Source organism: Rattus norvegicus, chromosome X (genome assembly GCF_036323735.1).
Source record: "Rattus norvegicus strain BN/NHsdMcwi chromosome X, GRCr8, whole genome shotgun sequence".
Classification (NCBI taxonomy): Eukaryota; Metazoa; Chordata; class Mammalia; order Rodentia; family Muridae; genus Rattus; species Rattus norvegicus.
Window position 1 is genome coordinate 94,179,660 of NC_086039.1, and position 22,719 is coordinate 94,202,378.

The following is a 22,719-nucleotide window of genomic DNA, read 5'->3' on the forward strand; positions in this document are numbered from 1 at the left end:
AATATAAATATAAGCCTTGTATTTTCTTTTAATTATTGCTATGAAGAATCCTAACATTATTTTAAAGTTCAAGGATTTCTTTTTGAGACTCCTAGCAACCTCTTAATTGTAACCTTCTGTAAAAATCAAAATCAGAAAGCACATACCATACTTTCTACATACAATGACAAAGAATATGCATTACAATTCTAAATGGGAGGAAAGAGTGTATTGTGAAGAAATCCTGGACCAAAGCAAGGTCAAAAACCAACATGGTAAACTCTAAATTCTAGATTACCATGTCCCATGTCAAAACACTCTTCAGATCTCTAACCTCTAATCTTTGTTGACTGCTACATTCTTCTCTCTCTTAGAGTGGTTACACTCTCTATTAGCAGCTTGCCTCAGCAGGTATCCCATGACTCTGGTGTCTTCACCATCTTAGGGTCTCCAAAGCAATCCAGGCTTCATCTTAAAACCTTCATGCAATGGCTTCTCCAGGAGTCAGTGCAGACACTCCTGACATGCCTGGCATCAGCAGCTGTCTTTAGTTATAGAGGTACATTCTATAACCTCTTTCTTTTATATTTAACTCCAAAGCCAGAAATGTATGACAAATGCTGTCAAGTGTTGTTACTTGGTGGGGCTGGAATATGATCTCCTTTTTCAAATAAATTTTCATCAGTTTTCTGGGTTTTTTTTTTGTTTATTTGTTTGTTTTCTTTAATTGCCTAACCCTAGCTGTCCTTGAATTCACTGTGTAGATCAGACTGGCCCTGAATTCAGAAAACCATCAGCCTTGGCCTCCTGAGTACTGAGTTTAAAGTCATGTGCCACCACACTTAATACTATCTTTTTTTAATTCATTTTCACAAGTTGGAAGTTTAGCTCAATGGGGTCCTGTCCTCACATTACAACTCTTTATTCCATTTAGGCCCAGGCTTTTCCTTCAACTTTTTCCTGGTGCTCTATTTTTTCCTCAGACTGTACTTTTTTTTTTATTTTTGGTTACTTATATTGCTGCCTTTCATTATATCTGTTTAAGTGTGACCGCTAATAGCCAAGCAACACATTCAATATGAAGCTGTCTGGAAATCTCCTCAGCTAAAATTGTTAAAAATAACTCTTCATTTAGGATTCAGGCAGACTTTCAGAGAAGGGCAAAAGCAGCCAAATTCTTCACCAACGCATCTCAAGATGTGTTTGTTTTTGCAGTAAATATATAGCAACCTTTCTTTCTAACAGACTATCATATGTTCTGGTTAGGTTTTGTTATACTTTCTAAAGTACTGATGTTATGGTTTTAACAACAATGTATTTTTTCTTTACTATTTAAAAACCTTAAGTGTTTAATAGTTGAATTATCTAATTTTGGCTACCTTCATGAATTTGTATATTTTTTAACTACACCTATGAATTTTAGTGTTTCCATTAGATAATCCCTATATGTACATTTTCATCTTTGCTTTATTGCTTTCACAACATAGTGTTGTAATTTTCAAATTGATCTATTGTTTCCAAAAGATTTTCATTCTATTTTAAGTGTATGTATAATTTTTATTGCTGTTGTTGCTTTTAGCACACTGTCACATACCATTTAGTACTTTTTCTTTACCCCGTTAAAGTTATTTATTTGCAATGTTATTCCTTAATAGTTTAGTGTTCTATTATCTGAATAGTCTTGTACTTATTCCTTAATATTTTATCAGCTGCACATCTAAATCTTGGTAACATTGACTAGGACCATTCTGGTAGTGAGATCCTCTGGCCATTTTGACTGTTTTTTTTCATTATGAGGAAAGCCTTCTTCACAATTCTGTTGTCATGGAAGCCTTTCTATATTCTCAGTAAGGTCAAAGTTGGCACAGTGTGGTGGCTCATCCTTTCGAGGTAACATTTTTGTTAGTTTTCACTGGGTTTTTAGTAACTTTTTGGAATTTTAAATGTTCTAGTAGATTATATATGTATATATTTAAGATAATTGTTTGCTTCACCTCTTCTGACTTAGGTTACTTATTTTTTCACTGTAATTTTTTAATCTTATTTTGAATAATCTCTCTTATTTACTTGGCACTGTAGTCTTATTCTTTATAAATTATTCATTCCTTACCACTTCATCTCAAATTATTTCACAACTATTTATGCAAATACAGGAATGTTTTCTGTTCATATTAAGGCTTACTGTCCTATCAAAGCACATACCTTGGCACCATCTTCATTTTCTTTTGTATTATAAAGTCAAAATCTCTCAACATTTTAATTTTTAGTAGAAGATATTTTTGTGATCAGACTTGCAGTGAGATCTAAGACTAATATGAAACTTCAATTTTTCCTTACATTTCCACTTATTTCTAAATTTTAGAGGAGAGACATTTTCTTCAGTCTTAAAATTCTTTCAGCTTATACTGAAATATTGATTTACCTATATTCATAATTTTTAATTTGATATATTTTCAGTTATAAAAATATTAGGAACTTAATCTAGTTTCTATTGGTCTATTTTAAAATATATTTCATGTATACTTAATAATATTATATTCATAGAATTGAAAATATTAGTGTTTATTATAAACATTACATATTTAATATCATAAATTTTTGTTTGCAATTTTTATATTTATAAGTTTATTATGGGTTCATTGTATCTTTAATTTTAATAGAGGATCAACTTGTACTCTATATATAATACTTAGCAGATTTTAGACTATAAAATCGGAATTTTCATGATCTTCATTTGCCTCTCAGGATTCATATACATAGAATTTCAGATCAGTCAGATGTTTCGTTGATTAACATATAGTAAAATTTATATTTTCTAGATTTTTTTCTGTTTCTTAGTTTACCCTTGAACTTTGACAACTCCTTATTTTCTGAGGTTACAATTTAACTATAACGTTTCTACCATCAGTTTCCTCCCTCTTTCCTTCTTTAATATTCTTTTCCAATCTCCTTTAAATTTATGGCCTCTTATTTTGTTTCATTAATAGTTTATATATATATATATATATATGTATATATATATATATATGTATATATATATATATATATCCTAAATATAACCTATTAGTCTGTATAATGGTGTTACATAGATATTTTCAGGGATGACCTTTTTACAGTGGACAAACAATTGTGCTCTTTATTCAAGATAATCAGCTCTCTTATTCCCAGATCTTCCAGTTGCCTATAGTTCTTTCTGTAAGCTTGAGACCTTGTGGACATTCCTCCATCGACATAAACATGCCTATTGGTGCTGCCCTTGTTAGACTCACATTTGAGGACTCATGTTGGTGACATTTTATGAGTATAGCTGCTAATGCTTATAGTAGTAGATTTTGTTACTCTCAAAGAAAATTTCCTGTTCTCCTGGCTCTTAAAATCTGCCTTCTCCCTTTCCTGCAATGAACAGAGAACATTAGGCTAAGGAATGTCTTGTCAATTTATTTATTGGGATTAGTCTTCATAACTCTTCTTGGTTTTTGTTGCAAAGAGTTTTCTTGATTAGGGGTGAAAACTACACATATCTGAGAATTCAAAGACAAATGTTTATGGAATGTTGTGTGCAATTATATTTGTTTAGTAAACTAAAGGATGTAGACTCTTTTCAGTAACCATGACCATACTAACAGTGAGTAATTAGCTAGTTTTCCAGTATCATTAATCTCCTTCTTTTTGAGCCAGTCTTAATTTCAATTAGAGAGCTGTTTAACCCCAAGGTAACCTTAAGGTTATGCTGCCACAGTATTAGTTGATGTGGTTCCCAGACAACATATTTGGTTAGGGTTATTGTCTGCCTCTCTCCTTTGGAATTTTGCATGTTGCCATTTGTTACCTTGAAAGCTTGTCCTCAAGGGGTGGGCTTTCTGTTCACTTTAAGTTTAGGGGCTTGTATATCATTGGGGTTTTTGTTAGAGTAAATTGGAAAATGGGACACTCTTTAGGGAAAGATGAAGGAGGTAAATTCAGAAGATAGAGGAAGGGAGGTAAAACAATAAATACACCTGAAAAAGCCACAAGGAATCAGACAAATTCCTATTAATTACTATAAAATATATAATAGTTATAATTGTTTATAAAAATACACATATAGTTTTAAGGAACATTTCTCATATGAGCTGATGAAGCTCCTTCTTCTACCCAATGACAAAACTTGATTCTCCTAATGTAGCACATTATATTAATATATAAAAATAAACTTAAAATCACAACCATGTAAATTCATGAAGATTACAGCATAAGAATTATAATGTACACTGCTTTAGAAAAAGTCTGTACGTACTTGATAACTGATCACTTACATGAAAAATATTAACATACCCATCACACATACACAAACAAACACACACACACACACACACACACACACACACACACTTTTCAATGGGATCTTTGTATTTATAAACACCAATATATTTGTTGTAAACTTTCAAGCTTATTTGATTGGCCATATTCCTTTAGATGTAACAACCTTTATGTTATGTCAGTATTTAAAACTCCCAATAGATACTTAACTTTTTATACAGGCTGTATTTGTTAGAATACAGGTTTAGGAAGCATCTGACAATATTTTTTCAGGAGTTTGTACGTGACTGTACCTATTCTTATTTGCAAAAAGCATTATTAAAAGAATAGGGTCTGTTTTGTTTTAGCTATATAGATTAAACCTGAATGAGATTTTGAAAATGGTCATAAATTTGAAAACTGATAAACCATTTATTAAACAATACAAGGGGGTTGTACCTAGAAAGAAATACGCATTAGTTTCTACTAAAAAATTGCATTAAATTTTACTTTTTCTTAATATCTAGGAATACTGTATGTCAAATGTAATTTCTTCTCGCAGGTCAAAATCAAAGGCTATTTTATATTTTTATAGCAATAGTATTATGTGGAAACAGTCTTATAGCTAAGTTTAATGTGTATTTTCAATGTTACTTGGGATACAGGCCTTTTTCTATTCCAAAATCTGTCTCATCTACTCATTTATCTATCTGCTCAACTATCTATCTACCCATTTACTCATACATCTTTCTACCTACCTACATATCTACTATCTATCTATCTATCTATCTATCTATCTATCTATCTATCAATTTCTACCTACCTACATATCTACTATCTATCAATCTATCAATCAATATCTATTAAAGATGTTTGTTTAATGAAAGGATTGTACATGGTGTTTTAACAAAATCATTCTGGCATCTTAAGTTTCAGGGACTGGAAGCCTAGCATTTTTAATTTCAGCTTTTCACTTCAAATCAGCAATTCCATGAACTTGTTTTCTAATTATTTTGTAAGTTTGAAAGATTATTCTTTCTAAATCTAACAAAAAATAGACTTTGCAAACTGGACTTGAAAAAAAAGTAAGATAGACAGAAACAACAAACATTTAAAATACATTTTGATGTTATAATCTAAAATTATTTATTCATGAAAGAATTTTAAGCAAAACAATGATAATTTCTTGTTAAATGTTTCAACATGGTAATGTTTTTAAAAAATTAAAATACAGTTATCAGTTTGTATTAGATAGCTTTTAATAACACTATAATGTAATTATAATTAAGCAATTTCATAATTGCAAAATGTTCACTATTTTAGATGGAATGTCTTGTTAATAATAATAAAGTAATTGAGGTAGACTTTCTTCATCCTGTTCATAGATAGTACTTATATGAATAGTAAATATCTAAGAGTTGTTTCTCAAATATTTTTCATTGAAAAATTATTTTTGATGTAAATTTGGATTATCTATAATATATAATATATGTATTGATATAATTGTAATATATATATAATATATGTCTATATTGCTAGGGATCAAATCTAGAAAATTATGTCTCTTACTAAGAAATGATGCCTTTTATATGAATGTTCTACTACTGAGATGCACCTAAGTAGGTGTTTTTGATTAGCTAGTAAATAAAGATTATACTTTCCTGCAAAGCAAATTCATTGATTTATTGACATTTTATTTCTAAGTTTGCACAGCAACAAATGTGTTTCCTGATATAATGAAAGACATCTTGTAGAGGTCAATGTATTGAAAATCATATTGCCTTAAAAGTTAGTTTTGTAAATTTTCTTTTTTATGTTTTCAGCTAATAGAGCTTTATTCTACATTATATTTCTGTTGGGGTTCCTTTAGAAAGTTAATTTGTTTGTTTGTTTGTTTTGTTCTTTTGTTAGTTAGATGGACTAAAATTTTAGACTCGTATGAATTTTTCAATTGTAAGATTTTTTTGTGATTTATTTTTCTCTTCTCTGCCTAAAAATTCTACCCCTCCTAAACCCTCTTCTTTCACAAGATGAAAGTTTTATACTCGTCAACTTTATTATTCTGAAATTTCACCCACTTTTATAGTACTATTATTTTGTTCTGTTTTGTTTTGTTTCAACATTCCTAATTTACGTCTTTTACCCAGTATATAGTTCAAATCAGATTACTCACTATCTGCAGTTTTCTGATTATTTTACCATTGATTTCTCATTTAACTTCTCTGAGGATAGGACTAATAAACATGTAACCTTTTACATTTAACAAGATGTATTGGTTGACCATAGCATCAGCCTTGATTTAAGTGTATTTAACTGCTGTTGACAAAAAGACTTGTATTACTGGTTTGAGGTATACAGTTCTGTTTTAATTTTATGTTCATGGATTCTTCTGCTATCATAAGATATCTCCTGACTGCACAGAGAATAAATCTAGTGGAGCAGAGATTTCTATAAGAAAACTTCCTGTCTCCTCTACACGGCTCAGCATGTACTTCACGTTATTGATATTTGTCTTCAGAGAAAATGTAGACTTATAAGAAAAAGTGAGGAACAAAAACTTGTGACAATAATGAGGCCCCTTGGGAGAAATATTAATTAATTGGTTGTTTGCAACATAGCCTCTGTAACCCATTTTCTTCAAAACAGTGTAGGTAATTAGTTTTTCAATGCTGTCTTTGATTGTCTTCTTGTTTTTTTCTGCTCAGATTTGAGGCTTGCTCTGCTGGAGGAATTTCATGACCAATAGTGTAGTCTTGATCAAAAGGCCATGGTTCTGGAGGACATGGATTCTAATATGGAAATTTCTAATGATACTTTGTGAAATGTTTTGTCAAAGTGCTTTCTAAATATTTGTTTATGCCTGTATACCAGGGCCACTCCCAGCCTCAATTATAGAGATTAATTCTTCCTTTGGTAATATCACCACTCTTCTTTCCTTTCAGGTATGTTCTGTAGTCCTTTCACTTAAATAAGTTGGGTTGTAAGATAGAAGTAGGCTATAACATGGCTTTTTTATTTTGAATTTATTTATTTATTCATTTATTTATTTATTTTTATTTTTCTCCATCTTTAATAAATTGGGTATTCCTTATTTACATTTGAATTGTTATTAATTTCCTGGTTTCCAGACAAACATCCCCCTAACTCCTCCCTCTCCCTTTCTCTATGGGTGTTCCTCTCCCCATCCTCCCCTCATTACAGCACTCCCCCCAACAATCCCGTTCACTGGGGGTTTCAGTCTTGGCAGGATCAAGGGCACCCCCTTCCACTGGTGCCCATACTGGGCTATTCATTGCTACCTATGCAATTGGAGCCCAGGGTCAGTCCATGTATAGTCTTTGTGTAGTGGCTTAGTCCCTGGAAGCTCTGGTTGGTTGGCATTGTTGTTCATATGAGATCTCAAGCCCCTTCAAGCTCTCTCAGTCCTTTCTCTGATTCCTTCAACGGGGGTCCCATTCTCAGTTCAGTGGTTTGCTGCTGGCATTCGCCTCTGTATTTGCTGTATTCTGGCTGTGTCTCTCAGGAGAGATCTACATCCAGTTCCTGTCAACCTGCACTTCTTTGCTTCATCCATCTTATCTAGTTTGGTGGCTGTATATGTATGGGCCACATATGGGGCAGGCTCTGGATGGGTGTTCCTTCTGCCTCTGTTCTAAACTTTGCCTCCCTATTCCCTCCCAAGGGTATTCTTGTTCCCCTTTTAAACAAGGAGTGAAGCATTCACATTTTGATCATCCTTCTTGAGTTTCATGTGTTCTGTGCTTCTTGGGTAATTCGTGCATTTGGGCTAATATCCACTTATCAATTGAGGGCATACCACATGTATTTTTCTGTGACTGGGTTACCTCACTCAGGATGATATTTTCCAGTTCCAACCATTTGCCTATGAATTTCATAAAGTCATTGGTTTTGATAGCTGAGTAATATTTCATTGTGTAGATGTACGACATTTTCTGTATCCATTTTTCTGTTGAAGGGCATCTGGGTTCTTTCCAGCTTGTGGCTATTATAAATAAGGCTGCTATGAACATATTGGACCATGAGTCTTGGTTATTTGTTGGAGCATCTTTTGGGTATTTGCCCAAGAGAGGTATAACTGGGTGCTCAGTTAGTTCAATGTCCAATTTTCTGAGGAACCTCCAGACTGATTTCCAGAATGCTTGTACCAGTCTGCAATCACACTAACAATGGAGGAGTGTTCCTCTTTCTCCACATCCTCGCCAGCATCAGATTTCACCGAAGTTTTTCATCTTAGCCATTCTGACTGGTGTGAGATAGAATCTCAGGGTCATTTTGATTTGCATTTCCACTATGACTAAAGATGGTGAACATATTTTAGGAGCTTCACAGCCATTCAGCATTCCTCAGCTGTGAATTCTTTGTTTACCACTGAACCCCATTTTTTAATAGAGTTATTTGTCCCCTGCTGTGAGTTCTTTGTATATTTTGGATGTAAGCCCTCTATATGTTGTAGGATTTGTAAAGATCTTTTCCCAATTTGTTGGTTGCCGTTTTGTCCTAACAACAGTGTCCTTTATCTTACAGAAGCTTTGCAGTTTTACGAGATCTCATTTGTCAATTCTTGATCTTAGAGCATAAGCCATTGGTGTTTTGTTCAGGAAATTTTCTCCAGTGCCCATGTGTTCAAGATTCTTCCCCACTTTTTCTTCTATAAGTCTGAATGTATCTAGTTTGATGGGGAGGACCTTGATCCACTTGGACTTAAGCTTTGTACAGGGTGACCAGTGTGGATTGATCTGCATTCTTATACATGCTGACCTCCAGTTGAACCAGCACCATTTGCTGAAAATGCTATCTTTTTTCCATTGGATGGTTTTGGCTCCTTTGTCAAAAATCAAGTGACCATGGGTGTGTTGCTTCATTTTCAGTCTTCAGTTCTATTTCACTCGTCCATGTGCCTGTCTCTGTACCAATACCATGCAGTTTTTATCACTATTGCTCTTTAATACTGCTGGAGTTCAGAGAGAGGGATTCCTCAGGTAGTCCTTTTATTGTTGAGGTTAGTTTTAGCTATCCTGGATTTTTGTTATTCCAGATGAATTTGCAAATTGTTCTGTCTAACTCTCTGAAGAATTTGCTTGGAATTTTAATGGGGAATGTATTGAATCTGTAGATTGCTTTTGGTAAAATGGCCACTTTTACTATATTAATCCTGCGAATCCATGAGGATGGTAGATCTCTCCATCCTCTGAGATCTTCTTCAATTTCTTTCTTCAGAGACTTGAACTTCTTACCTTTCAGATCTTTCACTTTTTTGGTTAAAGTCACACCGAGGTACTTTATATTATTTGGGAATATTATTAAGGGTGTCATTTCCCTAATTTCTTTCTCATCCTTGTTTCTCTTTTGAGTAGAGGAAGGCTACTGATTTATTTGAGTTAATTTTATACCCCAGCACTTGGCTAAAAGTGTTTACTTGGCTTAGTCATTCTCAGGTGGAACTTTTGGGATCACTTTTATATACTATCATATCATCTGCAAATAGTGGTATTTTGACTTCTTCCTTTCCAATCTGTATCCCTTTGATCTCCTTTTCTTGTCTGATTGCTCTGGCTAGGACTTTGAGAACTACATTGTATAAGTAGGGAGATGCTGGGCAGCCTTGTCTAGTCCCTAATTTTAGTTGGACTGCTTCAAGTTTCTCTCCATTTAGTTTAATATTCGCTACTGGTTTGTTGTATATGCCTTTTACTATGTTTAGGTATGGACCTTGAATTCCTGTTCTTTCCAGGGCTTTTATCATGAAGGGGTGTTGAATTTTTTCAAATGCTTTCACAACATCTAGTGAAATGATCATGTGGTTCTTACCTTTGAGTTTCTTTATTTAGTGGATTACATTGATGCTTTTCTGTATATTAAACCATCCCTGGATATCTGGGATGAAGCCTACTTTTTCCTGATGGATGATTGTTTTGATGCGCTCTTGGATTTCGTTTGCAAGAGTTCTATTGAGTATTTTTGCTTTGATATTCATAACGAAATTGGTCTGAAGTTCTCTTCTTTGGGTCTTTGTGTGGTTTAGGAATAAGAGTAATTGTGGCTTCATAGAAGGAATTCAGTAGTGCTCCATCTGTTTCAATTTTGTGGACTAGTTTGGATAGTATTGGTATGAAGTCTTCTATGAAGATCTGATAGAATTCTGCACTGAACCCATCTGCACCTGGCTTCTTTTTGGTTGGAAGACTTTTAATGACTGCTTCTATTTCTTTAGGAGTTATGGGGTTGTTTAAATGGTTTATTTCTTCCTGATTTAACTTTGGGACCTTCTATCTGTCTAGGATATTGTCCATTTCCTCCAGATTTTCCAGTTTTGTTGAATATAGGCATTTATAGTAGGATCTGATGATTTTTTAATTTCTCCTGATTCTGCTGTTATGTCTCTCTTTTCATTTCTGATTTTGTTGATTTGGACAAACACTGTGTCCTCTGGTTAGTCTGGCTAAGGTTATATCTATCTTGTTGATTTTCTCAAAGAACCAACTTTTGGTTCTGACGATTCTTTGTATAGTCCTTTTTTTTTTTTCTACTTCGTTGATTTCAGCTCTGAGTTTGATTATTTCGTGCCTTCTATTCCTCCTGGGTGTGTTTGCTTCTTTATGTTCTAGAGCTTTTAAGTGTGCTGTCAAGCTACTGATATATGCTTTCTCCTGTTTCTTTCTGCAGGTACTCAGAGCTATGAGTTTTTCTCTTAGCACAGTTTTCACTGTGTCTCATAATTTTGGTTATGTTGTACCTTCATTTTCATTATATTCATTTACGTCTTTAATTTCTTTATTTCTTCCTTGACGAGGTTATCATTGAGTAGAGCATTGTTTAACTTCCATGTATATGTGGACCTTTTTCCTTATTTTTATTGAAGACCATCTTTAGCCCGTGGTGGCCTGATAGGATGCATGAGATTATTTCTATCTCTCTGTATCTGTTGAGTTGACATGGCTTTTTATACCCTTTTGTACTCTAGTTTCTCCTATACACCCACACCCCTCCTTGCTTTAGTTTCTCCACTGCCAGTATTCAATCTCACTAAATTCACTTTACCTTTAATCTACTTTTTCACTTCTCTAAACCTCTTCTTGACCACAAGGCCCATTTCTACTTTTCTGGATTGCACTCATGCTCCAGGTCAAATACATAAAAGACTCAAAGCTAAATTTTAAATATGAGAGAGATGATACTCATTTGTCTTTCTAGATATAAGTTAGCTCATTCAGTATAATTTTTGTTACAGGTCCATTCATTCAGGTCCCTACACTTTCCATCATTTCATTTCTCTTTTTAGCTGAGTAATTTTCCACTTTGTATGAGTGATACAACTCTCTTAGCAATTTTTCAGTCACTGTACATCTACGTTTATTTCATTCCCTACCTACTATGAAAAAAACAGCACCTTACACAAATGTGCAGCTCTCTCTTTTGTATAGCACGAGTTTTGGTTTGTTATATGAGAAACATGCAGACATATTTTTTAGTGTATATGTTGTAGTTTATACTCCTCCCAAAAGTATGTTAGTGATCTTTTATTGCTATACAATACTGACTTCTCTTATCATTTGATGATAGTAATTTTAATGTATGTGACGTGGAATATTAAAGTAGATTTAATCTGATGACTGGATTTGTTTCCAAAATATTTGCAATTCTTCCTTTTGAAATTTTTTGTTCAGTGCTACATTGTCTGTCTACTCACTTGCAACAAAGGAAATTGAAGCTTTATATTTTTATTAGATCCAGTTTCTTTGTTTGTTTTATTTTCTATGTCAATGGAATCAAATTCCTTTCCTATGCCTATGAATTAGAAAGTACAAGTTATTTGTCCACTACCAGTGTCAGAGAACCAGGTCTTATGTTGAGCTCTTTGATCCTAAGTTTGACAGGTTTATGCATTTAAAAGTTCATCCATATCTATTAGATTTTTCCTCTTCACAAATTTCCACTTTTAACTCATGACATTTATGAATTTAATAGAATTTCATTAATTTCAGTTTTAATGTCCCACCATTTGTTTCTGATTTCAGTGATTTGGGTGTTCTCTCTTTGGTTAATTTGACCAAAACTTTAGCAGCTGTGTTTTTTGTTCATTTGCTTGTTTAATCAAATTGATACAAACTAAATTCTTTTATAACACTGACTGGTAGGCAAGATTGTGGAGGTATGTTTGATTAATGAATGATGGTGGTGTTTATTTCACTGTGGGTAGTTCCAACCCTGGGCAGGTGGTTCTGAGTTGTGTGAAGGTTCAAACTCATTTGAAGTAGAATCTCCTAAGACTAAAGAAGTCTTGGGCAGTGGTAATATATCAATGGAGAGTTTAGGATAGGTTACTTTTTAAGTTCCATTACACTTGCAGTGGAATATTTTGGAGATAACAGAGCAATGAGGTACCTACCTAGGGTAGAAATGGATGTTGGAATAGAGTTACAATGACCCTAAAAGACAAGATCTATGTGTTATGGAAGCAGAGATGGAGTTATGGAGCTTCACAAGTACTTTGGAAACAAGAAGATCATAAGTGAATAGCACATGCATAATTCTTCACGTTTTATGTTTTCAAACTTAGGTTTTGCTCTTGGCTGTGATTGTATCTTAATTATTCCCTGTTGAATAACTTGTATGTTGATTTTTGATGGAGCTCATTGTTAGCACATTCTGGGATTTTAGAGAAATTTGTAGGGTTTGGAGTGATTTGGAATATTTTAAAGAGGCTGATCTTTTTGGGACTTTTAATTTTAAAGATTGACTCTAAAGAAATTTTGCTGAGACCTTGAAGATAAACAAGAAAGAGTCTATTTTAATACTGATGTGTCTGTATGTCAAGCTAACCATAGGTCAATTATGCTTGCTGGATTTTTTTAACTTGATACAAACATACACATTTATGGGAAGAGAAAAATTGGTATGCAAAAGAGAAAATGCCTCTGTAAGATTGATAAACTGATGTTCACACTAAGAGTCAATACTTTTGCCATTGACCTATATTCCCTGTTCTGATATAAGCTTTAAATATCCATTTCTAGTTAACTATGTCCATCCAGATTTAAAGTTTTCTTTATTTTATTTTCTCATTTTGAGGATAGAAACGACATAGTATGTCCAGTCTGCTCTGGTACCTGTATGTGTACAGTCTTGAAAGGTAATGTAATCATATGTTCTTATGTTGATTTTCCCTATCAGATTTTCCCTATCAGAACCATTAAATTTCCCCCTTTATTTTCAAAGCTTCAGCATATTATGTCTATGCTGCAACATCTTTATTTTATGATTATATAGCCATCTGATACTTTAAATTAATAATATGTGCTATTTGTCAGTTGATGCTGAAGAATTGGCTATGAGACTCCTATACTTTAAGTAGTTTAGATCACAGGACAATTTAACTTCCTTGCCACCTCATCACTATATCTATGTTCTATGTTTTGATCCTAAGGAAACACTTACCAAAATATTTGACCTCAATAATGCTGATTTCTTCTTAAGGACAGTGACCAAAAATCCATTATCAATTATCCCAGCAAATGAAAATTTCCATCTTTGTGGTTCTGATCTCTTGACAGGATGCAGATGTTCAAAGTGATCCTGAGTATTAATAAAAAGAAAAAAAGGCTTAGTAAGCCATAAGTACCAAACGAGTAATTATTGTTCCTTCTTGGCTTATGCATAAGTTCTAAGTTTCCTGGTTCCTGCCCTGAATTTCTTCATTGTTTTTTATTAAGTGCTGAGGATGAGAAAAATACTGTAAGACAAAAAAAAAAGAAAAAAAAAAGAAAAACCCTTTCCTCTGCAAGTTCATTGTTTCATGCTGTTTTGTCACAACAGGAAAGTTACTTGGACATCATTCTTCTTTCTTTACAAAAGAATACACTATATTTATTGTTTTATTTTACTTCTATTTATTTCTATTTTATTAATTTCAGATATTATTTTGATAATATATTCCAGTGTACTCTTTGGGGTGAATGGTTTTCCATGACTTTTGGTTGTAAAATTTAGTCATTGGACTTTGGAGGTCTCAAATGTTCTTCAGATGTTTCTCTTAGGACTGCCTTCACTGTGTTCTATAGAAAATTTTATGTTGTTTTTCATTTTGATTCAAGAAAAGGAATTTCTATGTCATTATTTATTTCTTCCGCAAAGTATTATTAAATAGATTGTTGTTTTTTCTCCATGAATTCCTATACTTTCTGTTGCTCTTGATATCTACCTGCATTCTATTGTGCTCAGATAAAATATAGAATGTTACTCAATTTTCATATATTTTGGAATGTTTTTGTTCTAATATGTGATTTATTTTGTATAATGTTCAATGGACTGCTGTGTACTATTTTATGTTTGGGTAGAATTTTCCTTCATTCATTTGGTTTATGGTACCATTTAATTTAATGATGCTTTGCTTAGATTTTTTCAATATTACTAGTCCATTGGTCACATTGAGTCAATTCTTTTGAACTTAGTCTGTGATTTTACTTATAATATGTGATTTTTTAATATGAAATTGAGTACACATATGTTTGGCGTGTGTATATTTAGAATTGTTACACCCTCTTGGTAGAGTGTTACTTTTATGAATATGATGTGTCCTTTTTATTCTGTTTATTTTTTCATTTGAAGTATATCTTGCCCTACTATGGTAATTATATGTATGTCTCTCCTTACCTTAGCATACATTTTTCATCTCTTTTACCCCAACTTGCCTCTATTATTGATATTAAGGATTGTTTGTTTGACTTACATTTTTCATCTCTTTTACCCCAACTTGCCTCTTTATTGATATTAAGGATTGTTTGTTTGACTTAGCAAACAGATGAAAGCTATTTTTCAATGGTTTCCTTATCTCTGTATTTTTATTTTGGAACTGACATCACTAATATTTAATTGTTATTAAAATATATGCATTAATTCCTGTCATTTTTTAAAATTATGGGGTGTTTGATAATACCTTTTTATTAACTGCACTGGTGTTTTAATTATTTATTGTGAACTCTTAGATGTACTTATCCTTTACATCATAATAAAGTATACCTTACCCTGTTCTTTAAATTGTTTTGGATTTTCTTGTTATTTCTTCTTTTTAACTAGAATTTGCAAATTTGAAGATAGTTGGTTGTTTGGAATGTGGAACAAAGGCTGATGTTCTAAAGACTATTTATCTCTCAGAACCAGGACAGGGGATCTAGGGAGGTATGGATTAGGACTTCATGGTCTAGGGACCAATTAAGTGTTGGGTATCAGAAGCTAAGCAGATCATGAGAGTTTCATCCCACTTTTCAAAGCCTGAAGACCCTTACCTATTTGTGCTGAGAACAGAGAAGAAAAGAAGTCTTGTAGATTGTTTTTAAAGTTTTAGAGTAAACATTAAATTCCTAATGATTATAATTATCATTATCATATTTCAATAATGTAGAGTTTGTTTAAAAGTATCATGGCATTGACTACTGTGTCTTGTCCTGAATCTATTTGTTTAATGCATCATTATATATATATATATATATATATATATATATATATATATATATATATATACATATATTCTGGAGAATTTTTCTGTGCATTTGCACAAATGTCTCCAACAAATGTTAACAATATATAACTTCTTTTAGTTGTTAAATGTGGTTTTAAGTATAGAGGACATAATGCTATAAAGTTAAAAATTTTATCCAATAATTTAGTATTACTATTTCTTTAATCTACAACATATTGTATTTTGACATTTAGTATAAATTGTGAAAGTCTAAATATAGTTGAAATATACATATCTATTATTAGTCCTATAAGTACTCTGAAGTTTTTCATCAATATGACCAACTCAACTATGAGCATATTGATACACGTAGCTATGTATTTCTAGACAATAAACAATTGTTGGTAGGGAAATGGCCAAGTGATGGAATGTTTTATGGCATGTGCTAAGCCTGTCACTTGATTGCTATCAGTGTAAAATTTTTAAAAAGTAAAGAAGTTTAGTTAGGGTTTCTATTGTGAAGAGATACCATGACTAAATCTTATGAAGTACATTTAATTGGGGATGGCATACACGTTCAGCGCTTCAGTCCATTTTTGTCATGGTGGGAAAAATGGCACCATCCTGGAAGGTATGATGATAGACATGAGACTTCTACATCTTATTCCAAAGGCAAACAGGAGAGGACTGTCTCCCTGTGGTTTGGAGGAACATCTCAAACCCCACGCCAACAGTGACAACTCTACTAAAACAAGGCTACACTTCCTAATATACTCCCTAGGCAAAGCATGTTTAAACCACCACAGTGTGCCTGGTTCATTATATAATTACAAAGGACTCAAAAATGTGACACGTTCAGCTGAAAGGGTCATTATCAGAATTTTAGCTCCACACATACCTTTCCCATGTTCAAGAGTTGTACCACTGACCAGTTTAATCTCCAAAGTTTGCACATCAACTATAACCTAAGTCCAGTAATTGAGAGGAAGAATTGCTCAAGTTAGCACTTGATACAGTTTAACATATTATTTGCCCACGTTATGAAGAATGTAAGAGTATAGATATTCATTCAAACTTTTCTTAATATTGAACAATATGGACTATTTTTTCTTTAATTAGCAATAACATTTTCTCATCTAGTTTCTGACTACGGTATGTGTTACTAATTTTATATTTCTTATATTATCTTGTAATTTTCCATGGTTTGGTTCTTTTCATGTTATGTAAAGTTTGAATAGGTAGTTATAATACAGCACAAATGCTAGCAGGCAATGAAAATAAAATGATGAATAATCTAACATTTGATACAGAGGTCTATAAGAGAGAAAAATGTAAGTAGGTATAAACTTTATGTCCATTAAATAATGTGGATAAGAGGGAAAATAGTAAAACAATAAGAATTAGGAGGTTTTGTATTCTAATCATGGGGAAATTCATTCTTTGGAGATGACATGTGAGTTGACTTCTGGATAATAAGCCAGAAACTGGAGGAAAAGCCCTTGAAAAATTCTGATATAGGCATAGCATATGCTGAAGTCCAGAAAATCAAATTTATGGTTTACAGTCAAGGAAGAGTTGGGCCAAATTTGAAGTAGTATATTGTATTAGGTAGAAGATGGTGATTGCTGTGATCACTGAAGTAGAAAACAAGGGAATACTAATAAGTCCTTTTTAAGATTAAAATGGTGTTTTGATATTTCGTATAATTTTTGTTTAAGAGGATTCATTTTGTTTTAATTGCAATCATATTCTGCTATATGGTGCTTAGGGGAAATCTATACTTCATCCTGCCTAAGAAAAATTTGTCTGCTTCTCACAATAGAGACCAGAGAATGTAGAAGCAATATTCTTCATTCAGTGTTTGTTAGTATGATGATATATTGGTTAATGTTAGGAATTCATATAAAAATTATGAAAACTTGTTTGTAGATGGATAGTAATTCTCTTATTTTAGATGTGTTACATGAAATGACATGAGGGCTAAATGATGAGACCAAGTGCTTGACAAGCTATACGAAAATAAAATATCATTTTAAAAATGTGAGATTAATCCAGAAAGAGAAAATCTATGAATGCAATGAAAGGATAATTTGACTATGATATGTGAAAGTGGTGATAGTGAACTAGTGGATATAATATTACAGCTCAGAATTATGGGTGTATATTTAAGAAAAAAATAATGTCATATACTATTCAAAGTTGTGAATCCTCAAAGTTATGGATCAAATTATATTGCATAAGGAACAGTTAGAGAAAATATTGCTCTAAGACAAGAAGTAATACTTATGTATGGAATTCTACTCTTCATGGTAGAATCAGGAAAGAAAATTGAGTCAGAATAGTAATTGAAATAAAAATTAAATAAGAATAATGTCTTATTCAATAGCAGAAAGGAATACATTTTTATACTTTAATATGGATAAACCTCAAAATGATAAGAAGGCAAAGACTTAAAATTCAACACACTGCCAGCTATATGATACTATTTTCATGAAGTTTTAGGAAAGACAACTTTAGAGATCTAAAATTATGTTTCTTAGGTGAGATGAAAGAAAGCAAGGTTCCTTGTGAATGATGATCACATGTGTGAGATTATGGAAACATTATAAACCTGAGTTGTAATATTTGTCCAGAATTGCAAATTAATCAATTAATATCTATGGATTGCAGATATGAAATAGTTGAATTTTCTAAGATATTCCGCAATTAAACTGTTAAAAATGCAAGCACTGGTAAATATAGCATTACTTTTTATCTCACATAAAAAGTATTGTTTGTTATTTGAAGGAGTAACCTGATATTGACACACTGTATTTATAATCTGACTTCTCATATATGTATGAATTTATTGATGAGGATTATACTTTTAGTACAATTAAGAGCATCGATTTGCAACCAATTAGCTCTAGAAATTATCTATAAGAATTAATCAACCTTCTCACTGTTATTATTAATAAAATTACCCTTTTATAGATACTGAATACTATTGATTTCTGACCTACTGAATCCAATGTATATTTGGAGAAAGCCAGATCCTATGAATGCACGTTTGATCCTATAAGCTCTCTTTTCTATTTTCCACATATAAAACAACTAGAAAATTGCGTGTTTTTCAGATGTGATTTTTAATAAACATTTGATAGTGCAGAATAAATTAAAATGCAGGGATTTGAAAAATAAATGTCACTTTATGACTATCAAAGAATATTTAAAAGATGATATACTTTTAGATAAAAAGATATTTGTTTCCTCCTACTACTCTCATTTTGAGAGCATCTTTTGCTCATATAAGAAATATATCAGTATGTAAAAATATATTTTTTGCCAAATTGGTAGAGTAGAACAATATAATTTTATTATTGCAAGCTTATAGATTATTTGGGGAATGATTTTCTATATTTAAAGTATTTATTTTTTCCCTTAGAGTAATATGAAAAAAGGCAGCTGCATGAGGTTTCACTTTGGCTACTAAAAGTTTCTCGGCAATACATCTGGACTATAATTGCTTGAAATTCAACAATGACATCCAACAAAACTTGCATTGTGCAGCCGGACAGGTGTTTTCAAACGGAGCATCATATTATGCCCTCGAATTCAAAAATAAATGTTAATCTTCTATCAGATTGGGATTTGGATAATGATATAGTTGTCAGAAATCCAGAAAACTGTGAATTAGCTGAAAGTTGGTTTGTTTCAATGCAGAAAGGGACAGTCAAAATGTCAGAAGTGGAGTTTTCTATTCCTTTTAGTTCATATAAATCCCTTATCAGTCCACAGAAACATTTAATTGACAAAATCATGGAAGAATGTGGAACATTCAATATTTATTTTTCAAATAGAAAATCAAATCTTCAACAAGTTATTATTAGAGGCCCTATAGAAAATATTGAAAAGATAAAGAAAAAGTTTCTTCAACTACTAGAAGAAGAGAAAGCCCAGAATTATTCTTTAGCTGTCCCTGTCAAGTCAAAATATCATCAGTTTCTCAAGAATAAGAATGGTGGCAATCTTCCCAATACATGTGTAAAACTGGGGGCACGTGCTATTTTCCCTACTCTTAAAAATAAGAATCAGGATTTGGTAACGATCATAGGGAAAGAGGAGGCTGTTAAAGAAGTACAAAAAGAACTAGACCTTTTGTTGAAAGACTTAGAGTATGTGGTGGAGGATAGCATACTGATAAATCGTAAATTTCACCATTATTTTATCATGCGAAGGGACCAGCTTATTCGAGAAATGACTGAAGTCTATGCTGGTATGATTATTAATTTCACATATGAAGGAAAACAGAGCATCAGAGTTACAATGAAAGGAGAAAAGGCTTGTGTTGAAGCAGCAAAGAAACATGTCCAACAGATTTTTGAGCCCTTGGGTTCTCATGTCACAACACAGTATGTTGTTCCTCAAAAATTCTATACATTTTTTATGGGACCACTCTGTTCTAAAGTTCAACAAATTGCTAGAGATTTCAAAGTTCAACTTGCATTTCCAGACAAAGGAAAGACAACTATGTATGTACATCCAGTGGTTCAGGAAACTGAGAAAGAAAAGTGGGGAAAGAACAGTAAAGAACTTGTTTTTAGTAATGAAAGGAAAAGTAAAACGATACTTATCTCAGGTCAAATGGAAAATTGCAAAGCAGCCATGGAAGCTCTTGAGTATCTAATTCCTTTCACTGCTGAAGTCCAGGTGCCCTCTCACCTACATCCTTACATCATTGGTCACAAAGGAAGTGGGATAAAGAAGATAATGAGTGAATTTGATGTTCATACCCAAGTGTCACAACCTGGAGGCAATTCTGATATCATATCCATAATGGGTCTGGCTGCAAAGGTGAATCAAGCCAAGATTAAATTAGAGAAGCAAATTAATGCCTTACAAACAGAAATAGAAGATCGAGCACTAAGAAACTTTAAACTAATGTTTACTCTAGATGCAAAATACCATTCCATGATCACTGGTCATAAGGGCTTGTTTATTGCTCAAATTTGCAGAGAGCATGATGTAAATATTCATTTTCCAAAGAAATCAAACCGTGAGATACAAGACCAAATCACAATTACAGGCTATAAAAATAATACCTTAGCTGCTAAAGATGCAATAATGAGAATGCTATATAAAATAGAAAAAACAGTTTCTAAAGAAATCCCAGTAAACCCCCAGGTTCGTGACAGTATTTTTGGATTTGGTGGAAAATACATCCACAGACTTAATGAACAATTACATGTAGACATCCGGTTACCTCCAAAAGGATCCTGGAATACTAACATCACTGTGATTGGACTCCCTGAGAAAGTTCAAGAAGCAATTGACCATATCCTTGATCTTGAAAAGTATTACCTTTCAGTTGTCATAAAGTATGACTCTCAACTGGAGAATCTTAAGAACACCTGTCTTTACAAGATAACCATGGAACCACCTAGGTTTTCTGGGAAAAAAGATGTTCCCCATAGTTCAAAACCCACCCCAAACTCCCCACACGATGATTCTGAAGATTTCCACAAATTGAAACAACAAACACATCCTAAGACTCATCCTTGGAGACCATAAGAAAAGAAAATGATTTAAAACTCAATAAAATGTGTTCCAACCTGGTACAAGAATTTACTGTGAAAAAGTATTTCTTAATAAATGTAGTGAATGAATTGTAGGCACAGTTTTGACACATTTCCATATATACATTGTCCACCCAAAAATGTGACACAGTGAACTATCAAATGCTTCCACTTAAATGTATGCAATATGTACCCACTTGTTTCTTATTTGTGCTGCAGACTTGTTTTTATAACACCTTTCATAGCACACAAATCATGGTTTTAAACACCTACTCCATTTATATATTCTATATGTACCACAGTCTTGCTAATGTTTATGATATATCAGTACAACACTTTTCAATTTTATTATGCACCTCAACAAATGTCACAATATTTTGATTTTTAATCCAAGTAATACCTGGTAAACTTTTAAAACCATAACCTAGTTGTGCTCTTTTTGTTTCTTGCTTCTGTTTAAAAAAATTCTTCTGTTATTGTATATTTTTTTTAAATTTACAATTCAAATGTTATCCTGTTTCATGCTTTCCCCTTCAGAAACTCATCTCATCATCCCTTGCTTCTACAAGGTTCCTGCCAAACCCACTCAACACACTACCTCACAAATCACTTCCCTAAAAATCCCTTACACCAGGGCGTTGAGCCTTGACAAGACCAAGGGACTCTCCTCCCATTAATGCACTAGAATGCCAACCTCTGCTACAAATGCAGTTGGAGCCATAGGTCCATTGCTGTGTATGCTTGGGATGGTGGTTTAGTCCCTGGGACCTCTGGTGGGTATGGTTGGTTGATACAGTTCTTCTTATGGGACTGCAAATCCTTTCAATTCTTTCTCTAACTCCTGCAATTCTTTCTCTAACTCCTCTACTGGGGACCCTGTTTGCATTTCAATGGTTGGCTGTGAGCCAACCTCTCTATTTGTCATGCTCTGGCAGAGCCTCTCAGAAGACAGTTATATGAGGTTCCTGTCAGCATGTATTTTTGGCATCAGCAAAATTGTCTGGGATTGATGGCTGTTTGTATATGGGCTGGATCCCCAGGTGGGACAGTATCTGGATGGCCTTTCTTTTAGTTTCTGTTCAAAACTTTTTATCCATATTTCCTCCTATGAATATTTTTTCCACCTTTTAAAAAGAACTGAAGCATCCACACTTCATCCTTCGTTTTGAGCTTCATGTGTCTGTGGATTGTTTCTTTGGTAATCTGAGCTTTTGGGCTAATATTCACTTATCAGTGAGTGCATATCATTTTTTGGGGGTGGATTGGGTTAACTCACTCAGGATGACATTTTCCAGTTCCATCCATTTGCCTATTAATTTCATGAATTCATTGTTTTTAATAACTGAGTAGTACTCCAGTGTGTAAATGTACCACATTTTCTGTATCTGTTCCTCTGTTCCTTTCAAGCTTCTGGCTACTATAAATAAAGCT

The 22,719-nt window shown here is 32.9% G+C and overlaps 1 protein-coding gene across 3 annotated transcripts; it reads left to right on the forward strand.

Annotated features, from left to right (window-relative positions):
• The first annotated feature begins 1,810 nt into the window (after nt 1–1,810).
• On the forward strand, nt 1,811–21,336 carry RGD1561230 (similar to RIKEN cDNA 4921511C20 gene). 3 transcript variants are annotated; one of them, XM_063279948.1, is made up of 2 exons: nt 1,811–1,869; nt 19,158–21,336. In XM_063279948.1, exon 2 carries the CDS (start codon nt 19,253–19,255, stop codon nt 21,281–21,283), a length of 2,031 nt encoding a protein of 676 aa, XP_063136018.1. In that variant the 5' UTR covers nt 1,811–1,869; nt 19,158–19,252; the 3' UTR covers nt 21,284–21,336. The 3 variants fall into 3 exon arrangements, with proteins under 3 accessions (XP_063136018.1, XP_063136019.1, NP_001100438.1); XM_063279949.1 differs by lacking the exon at nt 1,811–1,869 and adding an exon at nt 13,136–13,408; NM_001106968.1 differs by lacking the exon at nt 1,811–1,869 and having other exon boundaries at nt 19,253–21,330.
• Nucleotides 21,337–22,719: the final 1,383 nt, after the last annotated feature.